The sequence below is a fragment of the Pongo pygmaeus genome, chromosome 7 (assembly GCF_028885625.2).
Source record: "Pongo pygmaeus isolate AG05252 chromosome 7, NHGRI_mPonPyg2-v2.0_pri, whole genome shotgun sequence".
Lineage (NCBI taxonomy): Eukaryota > Metazoa > Chordata > Mammalia > Primates > Hominidae > Pongo > Pongo pygmaeus.
In genome coordinates, this window is record NC_072380.2 from 59681854 (window position 1) to 59702306 (window position 20453).

General features: G+C 39.1%; 1 protein-coding gene across 4 annotated transcripts in view; it reads left to right on the forward strand.

Annotated features, from left to right (window-relative positions):
• UBE2V2 (ubiquitin conjugating enzyme E2 V2) overlaps positions 1-12118 on the forward strand; it is a 62574-nt gene extending 50456 nt beyond the window's left edge. For all 4 annotated transcript variants that reach the window (XM_054498120.2, XM_054498121.2, XM_063668765.1 and 1 more), the window contains 2 exons: positions 2039-2164; positions 11221-12118. In XM_054498120.2, coding sequence (XP_054354095.2) covers positions 2039-2164; positions 11221-11367 — 273 coding nt within the window. In that variant the 3' untranslated portion in view covers positions 11368-12118. The remainder of the gene's footprint in view (positions 1-2038; positions 2165-11220) is intronic.
• Positions 12119-20453: the final 8335 nt, after the last annotated feature.

Here is a 20453-nt window from a genome sequence, read left to right on the forward strand (position 1 = left end):
TCCCAAAGGGCTGGGATTACAGGCATGAGCCACCACACCCAGCCTGTTAATTTAAAATTTAGAAGGGATAAAATCAAAGGTGTCAGAAGTTAGGGTGATATTTACTGTAAGAATTGGATTAGATTAATAGGCTAGCTTTGGGATTAAGTTTTTTTTTTGTTTACATAAAATCTTCCAGAAAAGAGCTTTGGGTTTTTTTTTTTTTTTAAACTTAAAAGGAATTGAGGTAGAATTTACATGTAGTGAAATGCACAGATGTGCCATGAGTTTGACAAATGTAGCTTGTTACCCCTACTGAGATACAGAACATTCCCGTCATTCCAGAAAGCTCCCTGTGCCCTTTCCCACACCTGAGAGATTTGTATGTTGTAGAGCTTTGATAAGTAGGGTCATGTAGTGTGTACACTTACGGTTCTTTACTCAGCATGAAGTCTGAGCAATTCAGTTGTGTTATCTCAGGTAGTAGGAGTGTGTTTCTTTTTATTGTTGAATAGTATTTTACTGTATGGATATACCACAATGTGTTTATCAATTCTTTTTATGGACATCTGGATTTAATCTACTTTCTTGCTTTTACAAATAAAGCTGCTATGGGCATTCTTGTGGAAGTCTTTTTGTGAACATATGTTTGTTTCCATTTTGCTTGGGTAAATGCCTAGGAATAGAATTGCTGTATCATAGGGGAGTCTGGTATGCATCCAGATTGGAGAATCACAGCCAAGATAATCATGCGATCTATCTTAGTCATTTTTATATATTGAAAGTGCTGGGAATATTATTAATATTTGCTTGCTATTAATCTCAGATGAGTTTTATATAGCTCTTTTTTTCTTAAAGTATTGAAATATTTAATAACATACATATAACATTGTTGCATAGGTTTTACATTAGAGTAGTTTAATACTGCAAATCTGACCTCCATTTGGATAGCTCTTGTTTATGGGGATGGGATCAGTTTGAGTAGGTGAGATCTGTAGATGGTTGATTAGCTTCCTCCCTCTCTGGTCTTATACAGCACCCAGCAGGTATTAAATTTTTCACTTTCATTTATTTATGTATATATTTTTATGTTATTTTAATTATAATTTAGAAAATTTAAAGTTTCAATAATTATAATTCTCTTTAAAACAATTTTTTTTTCTTTTTAATCTCTTGAGTCAAGGTGAGGATTCATTTATTTTTTACTTTGCTGTTTTAATGGTACACTAATAAGTTAACCAAGTGAACAAAAGCCATAGGAGAAAGAAGAGTTAATGTATAGGCATGAAAATAAGCCCTGGATAGTCTAGAAGCTTTAAGTTTGATGCCTATTTGAAAATGATGTGTAAACATAAAGTTTGCCATTGTATCTCTGAATTCAGATAATGGGATTTAATGAACCTCAAAATTAATGAAGTGGCAACGTAAGTATAACAAACAGGGGACATAAAATAATTATGTTTTATTGCTGCAAAATGGTATAATATGGGGTTTTCTCTTTTGCTAGAAGTTATTGATTGCCATATTAAGTAGGATAATCATATAATTTGTTATCCAACAAGACCCTTTTGAGAATGAAAGGAGGCACTGTTAATAGTCAATTCTGGGACAATAGGAATAAGCAGAACTGTTCTATAAAACAGAAAACTTCATATATGTTTGACACAAGTCTCAAGTAGCCCCTCCCTCTACAATGTAAACTTTTTAGCAAAATCTAAATTTAAGTGGTTTGCTTTTTCGTTTTTCCTTCTTCCTTCTAATTTGTTACAGGCATCATTTTTATCACAAAAGCAAGTTGGGATCATATTGATAATACTTTGTAGAATTAATTTTGTAAAATCTCATGGAATTAATTTTGTAAAATCTCAATTTTTAAGTATGCTTATTGCATTTTTTCTCACCATATAGGTGAAATAAATTTGAATGTAGAAAAATAAATTCTTAATCATAAACACTGTCTTATGTACATTCATATTGTACTTTTCCTTTTTTTTAGCACTTAGACATTAATATTTTAGGTATTGTTATTTTTATTGTTCTTTTGTTTTTTGCCTTCCAGACAAATTATGAAAACAGAATATATAGCTTGAAAGTAGAATGTGGACCTAAATACCCAGAAGCTCCTCCGTCAGTTAGATTTGTAACAAAAATTAATATGAACGGAATAAATAATTCCAGTGGGATGGTAAGTTAATATAGTCATTTTGGTTTTATATAACGTAATGTATAGAGTTATATATTAATTATACGTACACACACCATAATATATGTAAGATATTAATATGTAGTTAGGAGAAAGTTTTTAAAAGAGGACCTTTGTTAAGCCAAAAGTCTAAAGAAGGTTGCATTATGTTGTTTTTCTTTTATTAATATAAATTAGGCCATCCTTAAAAACTTTAATGTACTTGCCTAGAATAGATGCATGTGGTGGTTAAAACTTTTTTTTTTTTTTTGAAACAGAGTCTCACTCTGTCACCCAGGCTGGAGTACAATAGTGCGATGTTGGCTCACTGCAACCTCCGCCTCCTGGGTTCAAGTGATTCTCCTGCCTCAACCTCCCGAGTAGCTGGGATTACAGGCACCTGCCATCATGCCCAGTTAATTTTTGTATTTTTGTAGAGACGGGGTTTCACGATGGCCAGGCTGGTATCGAACTTCTGACCTTAGGTGATCTTCCTGCCTTGGCCTCCCAAAGTGCTGGGATTACAGGTATGAGCCACTGTGCCCGGCCAAAAGTTTTCTTAGGGTTTTAATTGCCTTAGTAGTCATACTTCAGTTGATCTTTATTTGGTAAAAAGATGACCATTATTGGGCGGGGCATGGTGGCTCACGCTTGTAGACATTGTGCCACTGCACTCCAGCCTGGGTGAAGGAGCGAAACTCCGTCTCAAAAAAAAAAAAAAAAAAGATGATCATTATTTCTCTTTGAATGTTACTTTCCTGAGGGTTAAGGTACATTTGGTGGGATTAAAAGGATGACTATTCATGAAAAGGATGAATATTCATGAAGGGTTTTTTTCTTTAAGGAGCAAATATGTCTGTGTTGAAACAGTCATGGCTGAGCATCATTGTCTATTTATTTTTGGGTTTCACTCTGTCCCCCAGGCTGTAGTGCAGTGGTACTGCCCCACTTCCCGTGGCCTCAAGTGATTCTCCCACTTCAGCCTCCCAAGTATGTGAGACTACAAGGCACATGCCACCAAGCCCAGCTAATTTTTGTATTTTTTGGTAGAGATGGGGTTTTGTCATGTTGGCCAGGCTGGACTCAACTCCTGACCTCAAGTGATCTGCCCACCTTGGCCTCCCAAAGTGCTGGGATTACAGGCGTGAGCCACTGTGTCCAGCTCATTTTCTCTTTAAACAAAATGACATGCCCTGCTTGACCCACACAAGTTAGTTAGTAGAAACAGCTGAATTTCCAGTATGAGTAGATTGTTAAGTTCATGATAAGTCTTTGAAGCCTAGGCTCTCTTGGTGCCATGTTGAGAGCACACCGCATAAAAAATACATTTTAGGAAGCAAAATAACATATCATCATCATAAAATGAGTATCATCCATCTTAGGAAATAGGGCCTCAGTAACCTTGATTTCTCATCCCATCCCTGTGTTCCCTCTCTCTACCAGTGTATTTTATACTACAGATGTATCACATATGTACACAAATTCATCCTCCTTTCTTCTCTCCTTCTTTCCTTCTCATCTGTTTACCATCTGTTAAAAATCACGAGTTTATACTAACAACTCCCACTAATTTTATTCTAAAACTATAGGGTTTGTTCTATGATTCTTCCTTTCCATTTGAGAAACCTGGCTCCCATGCTTCCCAGTGCATTTACTTATTTACTCAATTTCCCCTTCATATAACTGTACTTTTGGCAACAAGTTGAATCTTGGATTCACAGCCAGCTCCCTGCCCCTCAACCCCAACCTAATACGCAGATCTGAGGCGGGGCCCCAGATTGGCTGGTGCATCCAGCAGGGAGGCACCAGGCCAAATAAAGCATGACCCTGAGAAAGGAAGAAGGTGGGAAAGGTCATTGGAAACCTTAGCCCTGCACCTGCTGGGCCATTAACACCCCCCCACCCCTGTGCCAACTCAGAGCTGGGACCTGAGAGTCTCTCCAGCCCTCACAGTCCTCAGTTGGTCAGTCTTTGTGATTTACTGGGAGCATTTAGTCCATTTACATTTAATATACATAATTACTGACATGTTCAGGTTTAAACAGATCATCTTAGTTGGTGGTTTCTATTTTTCTACATGTTTCTTGCCTACTTTTGGAATGGTTGTTCTCAACTTCTTTCATTCTGTTTGTGTTCTTTCAGTGGCTATTCTAGAAATTGTGCACACTTACCTATTTTTAAGAAGTTTGATAGGAGCAGGATTATAAAGCATATGAGTACACAGAAAGGATATTATTTAGGGAATATCCTGTGTGACACACAGCATTGCCTTTAAGAAGAAGAACTTTGTTAGATTTTGCTACTAGATGTTATCTGTTTTTCTCCACTACTGTTGTTGTTTTTACATTATAGCTTCTGTAAATTAAGTAACTAATGGTGTGTTCTACATTGTCATGGAAGCTAGGAAATTCAGATTAAATTTCAGACCTACCTCTAATAAGCTTATCTGATCTCTTGGGCTTTTGGTCCATTAGTTGATATTTTGCCTCCCTCTCTACCTCCCTTCCCCCAACCCATTTATCATTAAGCCTTGTCAGTTTTATGTTCCAAATGTAACTCGATTTAGGTCTTATTTTTCTATTTACATTGCCACGAAGTGAATATTGGCCATCATTTATTTCCTGGACTCTTGCAACAATGTCTCTGATTCTACTTTTTAAAATCCCTTCCAATCTTTCCAAAGTTAGCAGCCAGAGGGATCCTCCTAAGAGACAAATTGCATCATGTCATTTCTGCACTTCAGATTCCTTTAGGGGCATCAGCCTCAGCATGCATGCTTCTTGCCATGGCTCACTGGGAGTGCTCAGGGTGCACACTGGCCTGCATGCCTTTCATTTGGTCTCAAGACCTTTGCACTTCTGTTCTTCCTCCTTCCTCCCCAGTCTGGCTAACTCCTATGGGTCCTTCATTTCTCACTGTAAATTCCACTTTCTTTTTTATTGAGACAGAGTCTCACTGTGTCACTCAGGCTGGAGTTTAAGTGATTCTGCTGGGTTTAAGTGATTCTGGGTTTAAGTGATTCTGCTGCCTTAGCCTCCCAAGTAGCTGGGACTACAAGTGTGTGCCACAACACCTGGCTAATTTAATACAGTTGGGGGTTTGCCATGTTGGCCAGGCTGGTCTCAGACTCCTGACCCGCGTTGGCCTTCCAAAGTGCTGCGATTACAGGCATGAGCCACCGCACCCAGCCTAAATTCCACTTTTTAATAGAAGTTTTTATTGATGTTCCAACTTGAATTATGTCCCTTCTATTGCTCTGTTAGAGTCACTCTTATTCTTTTGTTGCACTTAACTATAAATTTATTATTTTCTTGTTTTTAAAAGAAATGTTTCTAACATAATAGAAGTTTTAGAGAATGATAGAACCAGCATCTATGCGTCCTTCACCTAGCTTTGTCAAATGTTAACATTTGTCTTATTTGTAACAGATCTTTTAATTTTTTTTTTTTTTTTTTGAGACGGAGTCTCACTCTGTCTCCCAGGCTGGAGTGCAGCCACACGATCTTGACTCACTGCAACCTCTGTCTCCCAGGTTCAAGCAATTCTCTTGCCTCAGCCTCCCAAGTAGCTGGGACCACAGGCATGTGCCACCACGTCCAGCTAATTTTTTTGTATTTTTAATAGAGACAGGGTTTCACCATGTTGGTTAGGCTGGTCTCAAACTCCTGACCTCAAATGATCCGCCCGCCTTGGCCTCCCAAAGTGCTGAGATTACAGGCGTGAGCCACCCTGCCCGGCCAGATTTTTTTCTTATTAGTACAAAGACTACATTATAAATAGAGTTAATTCTGTGTGTGGCTTTCTCTTGTTTCCCCTTTTTTTTTTTTTTTGAGATGAGATTTTGCTCTTGTCACCCAGGCTGGAGTGCAATGGCACGATCTCAGCTCACTGCAACCTCTTCCTCCTGGGTTCAAGTGATTCTCCTGCCTTAGCCTCCCGAGTAGCTGGGATTACAGGTGCCTGCCACCATGCCTGGCTAATTTTTGTATTTTTAGTAGAGATGGGGTTTCACCACATTGGCCAGGCTGGTGTTCAACTCCTGACCTCAGGTGATCTGCCTGCCTCGGCCTCCGAAAGTGCTGGGTGGGATTACAGGCATGAGCCACCACATCTGGCCAAGTTTAAAATTTTTAAATTAAAATATTCTCTGTCAGATTGCTGTAAAACTTTATAAATTCTTACTCTCAATTGCAATGTTTATCTTGTCAAGGAGCAATAGAATTCAGTTCCTGGCCTGCCCCTTTCCATGGACATACCTTGAGTAGCACTACTCCTGGGAATACATCTAGAAGTGTGCCATGGCGTGGGGCTTTCTTCAGCTTGAATTATTGCCAAGCTGCTCTCCTCACGGCTGTGTCAATGTCAGCCCCGCCAGTGGTGTATAACAGGACCCTCTGAATGTATATTCCCACCAACCCTTCTTACTGTCAATCTGGAATGGGGACTGGGAAATAGAAAAATAAATACTGATTTTAATCATTATTGGAGTGTAGATGTGTGTATAGAGGGTTGTGGGTAGGGTGAATATATTGGACATCTGTTTTTCTCTTCATTTACATCTAAGAGTCTGGATTATTACTTTTATAACTAGTAAATGGTACAGAATTTCACATTGGTGATTGTGCCAGGATAGTTTTTATATTTTGAGGCTGTTTAAGTGTCTCATGAATTGTAGTTCATAGGCATTGATGGTGGGGGTTGCTTTAGTAATTTTAGTTTATATGTATTTAATACAACGAGGCAAAGTTACTCCCTATGGGTGGTTAGCACTCTGAAGTGTAAATTTCATTGTCTTATGCAGTGAGATCTCACATTTTGGAGGTCATTGTATGTTGTAGACTGATAAGATGCAGATTTTGTTCTGACATGGTATTTATTTTCTCATGCTCTTTACTGCGTCCTCTCTCTTCATCTTTTTTGTTTTTCTTTTCCTCCAGTGTTTCTTTTCTTTTTCTGCACCCTGTTGGTATTTCACAGGATTTGCAATCATTTATGTTTATTTAACTACCATTTACAGCTGGAAGTGTTTGTTTCTGCTTTAGAAATAGCTTGATATTCTCTCTACTTATTTTTATAAACTGTTCAGTTATGGAGTCTATTTAAAATAGGCTAAGGAGGTTGCCACTCTTTAAAGTGAAAGTGTTAGAGGAAGCATTTTAAATGTACCTTACCATTGTAACATTTTTCTTACTCTTTTAGTTAGTTTCTTTTCTTTTCTTTTTTTTTTTTTTGAGACGGAGTTTCGCTCTTATTGCCCAGGGTAGAGTGCAGTGGTGCGATCTTGGCTCACTGCAACCTCCGCCTCCTGGGTTCAAGCGATTCTCCTGCCTCAGCCTCCCTAGTAGCTGGGATTACAGGCGCCCGCCAACATGCCCAGCTAATTTTTTGTATTTTTAGTAGAGACGGGGTTTCACTGTGTTGGCCAGGCTGGTCTTGAACTCCTGATCTCAGGTGATCCACCCACCTCAGCCTACCAAAGTGCTGGGATTACAAGTGTGAGCCACTGCGCCCGGTGTTAGTTTCTAAAATAAATATCACTCTAAAATTATTTTTCTTTTCTACTTTCAAACACTTTTATGGTGATATATTTCACATACCATACAATTCACCCATTTAAAGGGTAAAATTCAAGGGTGTTTAGTATTCACAACATTGTGGAATCACTGCTATGACCCAGGTTTGGAACATTTTTGTTTTTCCCAAAGCAGATCTGTGCCCATCAGTCGTCATTTCCCATCCCATCTCCCTCAACCCTAAACAACCATTAATCCACTTTCTGTCTTTTTTTTTTTTTTTGAGGCAGAGTCTCACTCTGTCATCCAGGCTAGAGTTCAGTGGCTTGGCTCACTGCAAGCTCCGCCTCCTGGGTTCATGCCATTCTCCTGCCTCAGCCTCCCAAGTAGCTGGGACTACAGGCGCCCGCCACCACACCTGGCTAATTTTTTGTATTTTTAGTAGAGACGGGGTTTCACCGTGTTAGCCAGGATGGTCTCGATCTCCTGACCTTGTGATCCGCCCGCCTCGGCCTCCCAAAGTGCTGGGATTACAGGCATTAGCCACCGTGCCCAGCCCACTTTCTGTCTTTATAGATTTGCCCATTCTGGATGTTTCATATAAATAGAATCATAGAGTATGTGTTCTTTGGCGACTTAACGTAATGTTTTCAAGATTTACCCATGTTTGTAGTGTGTATTGGTACTTTATTCCTTTTTATTGTTGAACAATATTCCATTGTATGGAGATCCCATTTTATTTATCCATTTATCACCTGGTAGATATTTCTATTTTTCTACTTTTGGCTATCATGAATACTGTTGCTATGAATATTTGTGTACAAGTTTTTGAGTGGGCAAATATTTTCATTTCTTTTGGATATATATTTAGGAGTGGAATTGTTGGGTCATACGGTATCTATGTTTTAGTTTTTGAGGAACTGTCAAAACAGTTTTCTAAAGTGAATAGGCCATCTTACATTGCTACCACTAGTGTATGCAGGTTCCCAGCTTCTCCACATCCTTGCTAACCCCAAATAAAAAGCAAGAAATTAAAACATAACAACATAAACAATCACCTTCAAAAAAAAGGAAAAGGAGACAGGGTTTCGTCATCTTGGCCAGGCTGGTCTCAAACTCCTGGGCTCAAGAGATCCACCCGCCTATCTCTCCCAAAGTGTTGGGATTACAGGTGTGAGCCACTGCACCTGGGCTGCCTTTCTGGACTACTGTAGCTTTGTAGTAAGTTTTTTTTGTTTGTTTTTGAGACAGAGTCTTGCTGTGCTGCCCAGGCTGGATTGCCGTGGTGCGATCTTGGCTCACTGGAACCTCCACCTCCTGGACTCAAGCAGTTCTCGTGCCTCAGCCTCCCAAGTAGTTGGGATCACAGGCATGCGCCACCACGCCTGGCTAATTTTTTGTATTTTTAGTAGAGACGGGGTTTTACCATGTTGGCCAGGCTGGTCTTGAACTCCCAGCCTCAAGTTGATCTGCCTGCCTTGGCCTCCCAAAGTGCTGGGGTTACAGGAGTGAGCCACCACGCCTGGCCTGTAATAAGTTTTGAAATCATAACTTTGTTCTTCTTTTTTTAATATTGATTTGGCTATTCTGGGTTTCTTGCATTTGCTTATGAATTTTAAGATAAGCCTGTTCATTTCTGCAAACAAGAAAAAAGCAGTTGAAATTTTAATAGGAGTTGTATTGAATCTCTAAATTAACTTGATGAATATTGTCATCATGGTTTTTGTTCTCTGTTCTGTTAATATGATATATTACTCTGACTTTAAAAATATTGAATCTATCTTGTGTTTCTGGGATAGGTCCTACTTGTGTATAATCTTTTTTGTTTGGAGACGGAGTCTCGCTCTGTCGCCCAGGGTGGAGTGCAGTGGCACGATCTCAGCTCACTGCAACCTCTGCCTCCCAGATGGAAACAATTATCCTGCCTCAACCTCCCGAGTGGGTGGGACTACAGGTGCACACCACCACGCTAAATATATTATTATATATTTATAAATACAAATATTGTATTTTAGTAGAGACAGGGTTTCACCGTGTTGCCCAGGCTGTTCTCGAACTCCTGAACTCAGGCAATCTGCCCGCCTCGGCCTCCCAAAGTGCTAGGATTACAGGCGTGAGCCACCATGCCCAGCCTGTATATAGTCTTATATGTTGCTTGAGGTCAGCTGTAGATGACAGCTTATGGCCTTCTCAGCTCTTTCATAAGCCTGTGCACAGCCCTACACATGTGTGTGGTCTTCTAGATTCCCAGGCCTGTTTGGAGACACCTCATTTCCCAGCTTGTCTGCTTAAGTATTTTGGTTACCTTCCTGCTTTTTTTTTTGGAGACAGAGTCTCGGTCTGTCGCCCAGGCTGGAGTGCAATGGCACAGTCTCGGCTCACTGCAGCCTCCACCTCCCAGGTTCAAGTGATTCTCCTGCCTCAGCCTCCCAAGTAACTGGGAGTACAGGCACGTGCCACCACACCTGGCTAATTTTTGTATTTTTAGTAGAGGCGGGGTTTCACTATCTATGTTGGCCATGCTGGTCTCAAACTCCTGACCTTGTGATCTGCCCACCTTGGCCTCCCAAAACGTTGGGATTATAGGCGTGAGCCACCGCATCCAGCCCACCTTCCTGTTTGACTCAACTTTTTTTGACAAATGCCCAAGGTAGGAGGTGAGTGAAGATCTGTGAGCTGTGAGGTCAGATAAAGGAAAGCTCTCTGTGAGTGGAGTTTTCCAGGGAACTGCAGGACAGGTCAAATGCTGACAGTTAACTGGGAATGGGCTTGCAAGGAGCTCCATCTCCATTTTGTTGCTCTTTCACAGAAGATTAATTTGGGTTGGGTGCTGTGGTTCATGCCTATAATCCCAGTGCTTTGGGAGGCTGAGGCAGGTAGATCACTTGAGCTCAGGAGTTCGAGATCAGTCTGGGCAACATGGTGAAACCTTGTCTCTACGAAAAATAGAAAAATTAGCCTGGCGTGGTGGCGGGTGCCTGTAATCCCAGCTACTTGGGAGGCTGAGGCAGGAGAATTGCTTGAACCTGGGAGGCGGAAGTCGTAGTCAGCCAGGATTGCGCCACTGTACTCCAGCCTGGGTGACAAAGTGAGACTCTGTCTCACAAAAAAAAAAAAAAAAAAAAGAATAATTAGGAATAGTGCATAGAATACATTGGAAAGAAAGAAGAGATCAGGTTAGTAGCTTTCGTCTAAATCTCAGTGTGAGATAATTCCCCAGATTTTGGGCGGTAGCATTGGAAATGGAGAGGAACCTTTTGACCTTACTCCATTAAGAAAGAATTGGTAAATTTATTTACAAAGTAGTTATTTGATATAACATTTATTTCTGATGACCAAAGTTCACTATATGTTTTATATCTTTATATTTTCCCAAAATATTAAACTAATTATGATAAAATATACTAATTATGGTATTAGTAATTTCATAGTGTATGTTTTGTGAAAATAGAGGCAAGCTATGAATTTTCAAAATCATTCTTATTAAAATATGCGCCATAGTACTTTAAACTTGCTAGTTAACTGTACTCTTTCTTCCCCTTTCAGGTAGATGCCCGGAGCATACCAGTGTTAGCAAAATGGCAAAATTCATATAGCATTAAAGTTGTACTTCAAGAGCTAAGACGTCTAATGATGTCCAAAGAAAATATGAAGCTTCCACAGCCACCAGAAGGACAAACATACAACAATTAATTTTAGTGGATCTCAAACTTGTCTTAAATCAACAACCTTCTACTCATGTTAATGTCTTGATTAAATATCACAATGCAAAATACCCACACATTAAGTAAAAGAATTCCAGCTGGTAAACATGACCTGGACATTTGTAAGAATATATTTAATATATGTACACCCATTATGTTTTCAGGTAACAGGAGGAAAAATGCAGCACAATTTTTTTTCTCTTGAAAGCCACTGTCATTTAAACATAAACCTGGAGTACTCGAAATAGAATTCAGGTTTACAAGATGAAAGCGTGTGGAGAAGTGTCAGATGGCAGTGGAAGCATGTGTGTTTCTAAAAAGTAAAAATCTCAAGAAAGAAAACAGAAATGGCATGCTTTACCCATCTTGCTTAGTGAAAGAGAGCTGCAGTTGAAATTGTTTAAAAAGTAGCAGGTACAACGAATATTGTCACAGATGTGTTAATTTTTGAAGCAATGTGGGTGCTGACTACTAGTAGTATCAAAAATATGTTCAGGATTGTTTTGATACCTGTATTTATAATAAAAAATGTTGGGGGGAGTTGATGAATTCCTGTTAAAAGCTGTTCTTGTGTGTTACATGTAACAGACATGGTAAATATTTGTTTACAGTCTTTGTTTAACAAACCATGCATTTAAGTTTAAGTGAAGTCAACAAAAAGGAAATAGGTGTATGGATATGTGATTTTGAGATTAAAGTTAGTCTTAAAATGTAAATAAAATGTGGAACGTGTCCTCAGAGACTGTGCCATTTCTATTATGTTGATGTAGTATATGTACAGTACCTTGCCAGGGAAGCAAAAATTGGAATTATTGTAGCTTTTCATGTATACACACTTTTATTTACCCTATTTTGTGTACTTCTTGTGAATTATAATTTGCAGACTATTTCAGAAAAGAAATTATCTAGTTTAATTTCTTCTTTGGACAAGGAGGAGTCCTAGGTATTATATTTTGAGTTTGATTTCACCAGAAATGATAATATTAAAAAGATCTTTGCATTCTGGCAGTTCTTTTAGGATTATAGGTTTTAAATTATCCAAATATGTATCCCATTTTTAAAGCATAATATCTTTTTTAGTTGTTTTTCTGTGAAGCTTTTGGTTAATAAATAGGGTCAACTAATTGGAGACTTTTCTCTTCCCGTTAGGGCTTTTAATACTAACAAGGATAACTTTATTCATTCCACGTATTCTCTAACAAATATGAACTCTGAAATTGAAAATTCATTTATGTTCTGCTTTCACCAAAGTGACGTGAGGCTTTAGGTCACTGTTTCACTTCAAAGTACTGGATACAAAGCTTTGTTGAAAATGCTTTTTGATGAATTCACTGAAGAATATAGAAAGGTGGTCAGGTAAAGTCTCCTTTTATTTTGTCAAGCTTAATAATTTGTGTCATACTTTACCCTGGTATATATAGGCAAACCAAAACCTTATCAAATATTACATTGGATGTTTAAACTTTGCTTATAAAGTATTGGCCACGTGGTGGCTCACGCCTCTAATCCCAGCACTTTGGGAGGCTGAGACGGGCAGATCACTTGAGGTCAGGAGCTTGAGACCAGCCTGGCCAACATGATGGAACCCCGTCTCTACTAAAAATACAAAAAATTAGCCAGGTGTGGTGGTGGGCACTTGTAGTCCCAGCTACTCTGGAGGCTGGGCAGGAGAATTGCTTGAAACTGGCAGACAGAGGTTGCAGTGAGCCGAGATCACACCACTGCTTCAGCCTGGGCAACAGAGCAAGACTCCATCTCAAAAAGAAAAAAAAAAAAGAAAAATATTAATAATTGACCTTGGCTGTATATTAAAATAGTTACTTTTATAGTAGAGCACATTTCTCAAACGTGCCCTGAAAGGCTTTTATCAAGCTCATATAAAGTTAAAGCTTTGAGCTACCTTTTCTTGGCCAATAAAGTCACTGACAGTTTATGTAAACATTAATTTCAACATGGCTGTTCCATTTTACTTATCAAAAATGTTTAAAATGCTTTAAGATGACACATAGAGAACATACACATACATACAAATTAGTGCATTTGTAATTTGTTAAATTTGAAATGAACTATTACCTTGAAATATAGTCTTTAGAAATTTGTAATGGTTAAAGAAGATTAAATTGAATGAAACTGTAGTCTAATGGTAACTGATGATCTGAATCCGTCTCTCTGATAACCTCCTTTCCATTTTGAAAATGTGTCTTATTATACATGGAAGCTAGTAACTACGTGAATGCTGTTGGCAGGATGAGGGTCTGGGTACCTCAGTCTCTTGTCCTCTTTCCTTCCCCCAAATCCACCATTGTGAAGTTGCCAACCCCCTGCCCCTTCCCCTGCCAAGTACATGTTGTCAGAGTCAGCCCTATAATGTTCATTTCCCATCTTGTTTGTGGGATTATGGATCTCTGCAGAAATCTGCATGCCAATTAACCCATTTCTAAAGCAGAATCCATTTTGCATGTCACAATCAAGATGTACTTGGCAATCTAAGACACTGGGAGACTGTAAGAGGAATTAATATAGAAAAGCTCTTAATTATAATAACATTTGGAAGAAATTTTTCCTTTGTTTTGTAAAGTGGCTAAGGTTGTAGGAGTGTGTGGTATTTATTACCTTTTAAATGAACTGTAAAATTGCCTTAGAAATTTGTTTAAAAGGCTAGCAAGTGATACCCTTGAGGATGATCATATATTAATAAAGATTACCAAAAGAAACTTCTTGTCCTGTTAGGTCAGTGTTATGATTTAATGGTTTTAATTACTTAACCAATTTTAAGAATTGATAATTTTTAAAAATATTTTTTTCTACCATTCTAAAGTAATGTCTTTTGTTGTGGGTTTATGTGTAACTGCGGGATTTTGGAACATAAACATTTTGAAGGATAGTCAATGGTATTTAGTCTTGGATATAAAAATAGAGAAAATTTATAGCTTTATGTTATTAAAATAATTTATCACACTTAGAGTGATTTGAGGTTTTCGCAGAGTAGATTTGTTTGACTCATGGTTTATTAGTCTGGATTACTTAAGAAGAGTATGTTGATTTTAATGTTAATTCCCACTAAATATATAATATTGATAAATACGTGTGAAATTAATATTGTTTTGAAAATGTAGAGGACACAGCTGGGAATTATGAATGCTTTTTTCTTAATAGGTTTGGTGTGTGTGGCTTTGGACGGTTCTGCTGATGCATCATGGAAAGACAGCAGGGAACTGTAGCCTGCCATCAAAACTGTATCAACTCTTTTAATGAGCATGTAACTGTATTAGGTACCTTTTGAAGAATATAAGTACTGATGATAAAGTCTAGTATGCATAATAGGATTTTGGAGGCATTTCAGGAATTTTCCTTTATAGTATGCTTTTTAGGCATCTGTATGTGTAATGTCATGGTATCATTTATTGCTGGGATGGATCAAAAAGCACTGCTTTAACTTTTCTGATAAGTATCAAAATGATTTTCCAGTACCAACTTGACTGGCTTTTAATTATTGTCACACACACACACAAAATTCAACTCCTCAAGGTTTCGGAAAATTGTGTATTTTTTTGTATACAAGATAAAAGTGTCATAAAAAGGAATGGATGAATTGTTGATAGGAACATTAGCAGTTAATTTTTACCTGATACTGAGTTTACTGTAAAATAGGAAATGCATAGGAAGGAATACCTCTTAAATAATATGCCTTATAGAATGATGCAATCTTACCATAGTTCATACTGAAAATGTTGTTTATTTAAAAGTATTGTGGAGTGTTGAAAATAAAGATACACAATAAGTATTTTCTGAAGAGAAAATTAATGAAGGTATTTAATGATATAGGAAATAAGTGACAAGTTAAAGTCCATTTTGTCGCAATAAAGGAGTTGTGCAAACTCAAGGAGTGAGTTACATGATTGAAAAAAATCATTGGCTATGAGGAGGTTGCTATGGTGTTTATATCCTTAGTAGGATCTTTTCATCTAAAAAATTCCTAAGAATCTGCTCCATCTCATGTTTAAAATTTAAAAAGGATTTTTTTTCTTTTTAAGAGACAGGGTCTCGCACTTTCACCCAGGCTGGAGTGCATTGGTGCAATCACGATTTACTTTACCCTTGGCTATCCTGGGCTCCAGTGATCGTCCCGCCTCAGCTTCCTGAGTAGCTGGGACTACAGGTGCACGCCACCACGTCTGTTTTTTTTGTTGTTGTTGTTGTTTTGGTTTTTGTTTTCGGTAGAGACCAGGTCTCACTATGTTGTATAGGCTGGTCTGAAACTCTTGGCCTCAAGTGATCTTCCTGCCTTAGCCTTCCAAATGCTGGGATAACAGGCATGAGCCACCACCCTTGGCTGGCATCTCATATTTCTGTGTAGTCTATAAGACCATCTCAAAAGTTTTTGCTTCAGGTTAATTTGTGAAATAAATGATAAAGGCTGATAGATCTTGTTTTCTTATAGAGATTCCAGGGATTATCCTTTCCCCAGTGTTTAACTGACCAAATACCATGTAAGTGTTGTGCAGTGATCCATTTGCTGCCAAATATATAGACTCAATATGTGAATTCTTCTATCTTGTCATTGTCAATAGTGAGCAGCTACTTTATCTAGAATTTTGGCAGTTAAAAGATTATACAAAAGCAGAGTTGTTATTCTTAGATGGCACTAAGAAACCAATAGTAAAAAGAAACCTGTGGTCAATAGAAAAGCAAATTGTTGATCTTATCCATAGTGAATACTTTGCATTGCTTGTTGAGTACAGTAGTTGAGTAATGAAAGAAAAACATTGTTCAAAGATTACAAGGAGGCTTTTTTTTTTTTTTTTTAAAACAAGCAGTCCTCCTGCCTCAGCCTCCCGAGCAGCTAAACCACAGGCACACACCACCACACTCGGCTAATTTTTGTAGAGACGGTCTCGCTATGTTGTCCAGGCTGGTGTCAAACTCCTGGCCTCAAGCCATCCTCCTGCCTTGGCCTCCCAAAGTGCTGGGATTACAGGCATGAGTCACCTTGCCCAGCTCAGTTTTTTTTTTTCCTTTCAATAATAGATTACAAGGTAATATTGAAAATTCACATTATCATGAAATGAGATTTTAACAGGACATCCTCATATTAAAATGTAGTAAAATTAGTTTTAATACTGAATGTCCTGTTTTTTCATTTAAAGACTTTCATCCATTTATAATTAATAAACATGATACCCATACTTGCTAATGCTTTATTACATTTGATAGCCCTTGAAGTTTATCAGCCTTTAACTTGAAGAACAGATTTTTTCCACAGTTGATAATTGATAAATATATTGTTTCATTCTTTATCAAGCCACATTAGCCACTTAAGTAATGGTGGTCAAATGTTCCAATTACATCCATTATTATAAATTATCTTTTTGTAGCTATAATGTAAAAAAACTGGGTAATTGCAATGATTATTCAGACAAATTTAAAGTGGGTGATGGGTACGTTTTCAGTTATCCGCGTACTCAAGTGAAAATAATTGGGTTCACAAGAAGAGTAAATTAATTGCATCGGTTTTTAAATTTTAGTAACATATGGATCCCTTTGAGAAGGAAAATTCTTGTGGACTTAGTATTGTCTTGAATTATTTTTGTTAAACTATTTTTAGTGCATACATTGTTTGAACTTAGGCTCTTAGATCTTTTTTTTTCTTACCTGTAACAAAACTGCAAGATCTTTTAAAATTATAAAGTGGGCCCGGCAGAGTGGCTCACACCTGTAATCCCAGCACTTTGGAAGGCTGAGGCAGCCAGATCACCTGAGATCAGGAGTTCGAAACCAGCCTGGCTAACACGGTGAAATCCCGTCTCTACTAAAAATACAAAAATTAGCTGGGCATGGAGGTGCGTGCCTGTGGTCCCAGCTACTTGGGAGGCTGAGGCATTAGAATCGCTTGAACCTGGGAGGCAGAGGTTGCAGTGAGCTGAGATCGTGCCACTGCATTCCAGCCTGGGTGACAGAGGAAGACACCATCTCAAAAAAAAAAAAAAAGCTTTATTGCTAAAAACTAGGTAATTTTTTATGAAATGAAAACTTTATTGAGTTTTGTTTATCAAACATGTTGGCATCCTTGTTATTAAACCCTCCGCATGTTAAGTCCTTATAAAAGGCTACTTACTTGGTACTTGTACGTAGATGATAATATTGAGTTCATAGGTAAATATATGTACATTATTGTCAACTTTTGGTTACAGAGATGATGATCAAGTCTGCCGGTCCCTCATCTGGCACCTCCTATCTGGTAGAGTGTAACTACCCATTAGCATAATGTTCTAAGCGGAACTGCACAGTAATATGGATAAGTGAAGCCATTGGCATGATATTCTAAACCGAACTGGATAGTAATATTGTGAAATGAAGCCATTAGCATAATGTTGTAAGCTTAACTGGATAGTCATATGGATAAATGAAGCAATTATCACAATGTTCTAAGCTGTACTGGATAGTAATATGGATAAATGAAGCCATTAGCATGATGTTCTAAGCCGAACTGGATAGTACTATTGATAAATGAAGAGCAGGCCAGAGGAATCTACTGCAAATCCTAGGGAAAACACCTGTTTTGCCCTCTGCCCTGTGACTGTGGGCAGTTAGCCCCGTAACCTTCAGTTTATTCTGTAAAGGTTGTGCTTGCCTCTGAGTTGTCATTTAATAACATGAATGGGTTTAATCACAGTCGGATGCAGAGTGATTGATCAATAAATGGTAGCATTTCTTAATGTTATTACTCTAAGAACGCTTAGTCTATGTTAAGATTTGCATTTGTGGCTGGGCATGGTGGCTCACGCCTGTAATCCCAGCACTTTGGGAGGCTGAGGCAGGTGGATCACAAGGTATAGAGATTGAGACCATCCTGGACAACATGGTAAAATCCCATCTCTACTAAAAATACAAAAATTAGCTGGGCATGGTGGCGTGTGCCTGTAGTCCCAGCTACTCGGGAGGCTGAGGTTGCAGTGAGCCGAGATCGTGCCACTGTACTCCAGCTTGGCAACAGAGCGAGACTCCATCTCAAATAATAATAATAATAATAAAAAAATAAAATATGCATTTGCATCAAGCCTGTACTTCTATGTAAAGAATGGGATAGTTTTTTAAAAGAGGTCATATGGGATGCCATTAAGGCATTTGTGGATTCTGAATTAAGTTAATTTCTGCCCATGGTCAAAGGTGAACAGATATGCTTTTGGATGTTCATGATGCCCCTACACTGCTGAGAGGATGCCCCCCCACATCTTGCCACAGAGGCCCTGATGGATGCATCTCAGGTTGGGCACAATTGCTTTGGTACCAGCAGCAGGCCATTAAGATGAGGTCCATTGGAAAGAGGTAACTTACTGGTAATGGTAAGCCAGGTTCACAAAGCTTGGGTTGAAAAGTCCATGGTTTAACTACATTATAATAGAAAACTCGATTCTTCATATATGCAACCTATGTAAAGTAACATGATTAATTAGAAAAGGGAGATTACATTTTAAGCTTATCTTTTCCACTAGTCACTTGTGAATGTAATCACAGTGAAGTCATATGACTTGTGAAAGAAAGTCGATTTCTACTTTTAATAAGCATCAGTGGTTGGTGCTTCCAGCAAATCTTGAGACTAGGGCTTTTGTCTTATTAATCCTTGCCTTTGGGCAGGCACTGTTAGATGCTGAAGATATATAGCCTCTTTTCTCACATGTACAATGTGGTGGAACTTAGAGATAGGCTGTTTATTTATTTATTTATTTAAGATGGAGTATTGCTGTGTCACTCAAGACTAGAGTGCAGTGGCACCATCTCAGCTCACTGTAACCTCTCCCTCCGGGGTTCGAGCGATTCTCGTGTCTCAGCCTCCTGAGTAGCTGAGACTACAGGCGTGCCCCATCACGCCCAGCTAATTTTGTGTATTTTTAATCGAGATGGAGTTTTGCCTTGTTGCCCAAGCTGGTCTGGAACTGCTGGGCTCAAGTCAGTCTCCCTTCTCGGTCTCCCAAAGAGCTGGGATTACAGGTGTGAACCACCATGCCCAGGCAGGACTAAATTTCTGAGGTTGTTGAAAAGGGCTACAAGTGTTACTAATAGCTTCCTTTTAAGGAGAATATAAACTATACCTAAATATAAAGAGTTTGCTCCTCTTCCTGGTGTTTGGTAACTGTATTCATTAAAGAGATAAGCTGGGGCGGGCGCGGTGGCTCACGCCTGTAATCTCAGCACTTTGGGAGGCCGAGGCAGGCGGATCACTAGGTCAGGAGATCGAGACCATCCTGGCTAACATGGTGAAACCCTGTCTCTACTAAAAAAATTGAAAAAAATTAGCCAGGCGTAGTGGTGGGCACCTGTAGTCCCAGCTACTCAGGAGGCTGAAGCAGGAGAATGGTGTGAACCCGGGAGGGGGAGCTTTCAGTGAGCCAAGATTGCTCCACTGCACTCCAGCCTGGGCGAGAGTGAGACTCCGTCTCAGAAAAAAAAAAAAAAGTTAAGCCGGGCGCGGTGGCTCACGCCTGTAATCCTAGCACTTTGGGAGGCCAAGGCAGGTGGATTGCCTGAGCTCAGGAGTTTGAGACCAGTCTAGGCAACATGGTGCAACCCCGTCTCTACTGAAGTACAAAAAATTAGCTGGGCATGGCGGTGTGTGCCTGTAATCCCAGCTACTTGGGAGGCTGAGACAGGAGAATCGCTTGAACCTGGGAGGCGGAGGTTGCAGTGAGCCAAGATTGCGCTGCTGCACCCCAGCCTGGGCGACAGAGCAAGACTCCATCTCAAAAAAAAAAAAAGTTATATTGTTGGCTGGGTACAGTGGCTCAGGCCTATACAATCCCAGAACTTTGAGAGGCCGAGGTGGGTGGGTCACTTGAGCCCAGGAGTTTGAGACCAGCCTGGGCAACATGGTGAAACCCTGTCTTTACACAAAATACAAAAATAGCTGGGCATGTCCTAGCTACTTGGGAAGCCGGGGTGGGAGGATCACTTGAGCCCAGGAGGTCAACAAGGCTGCAGTGAGCTGTGATCACACAACTGGACTCCAGACTGGGTGACAAAGACCCTGTCTCAAGAAAAAAAATTTTTTTTTAAACTTTTAGGTTTGGGGGTACATGT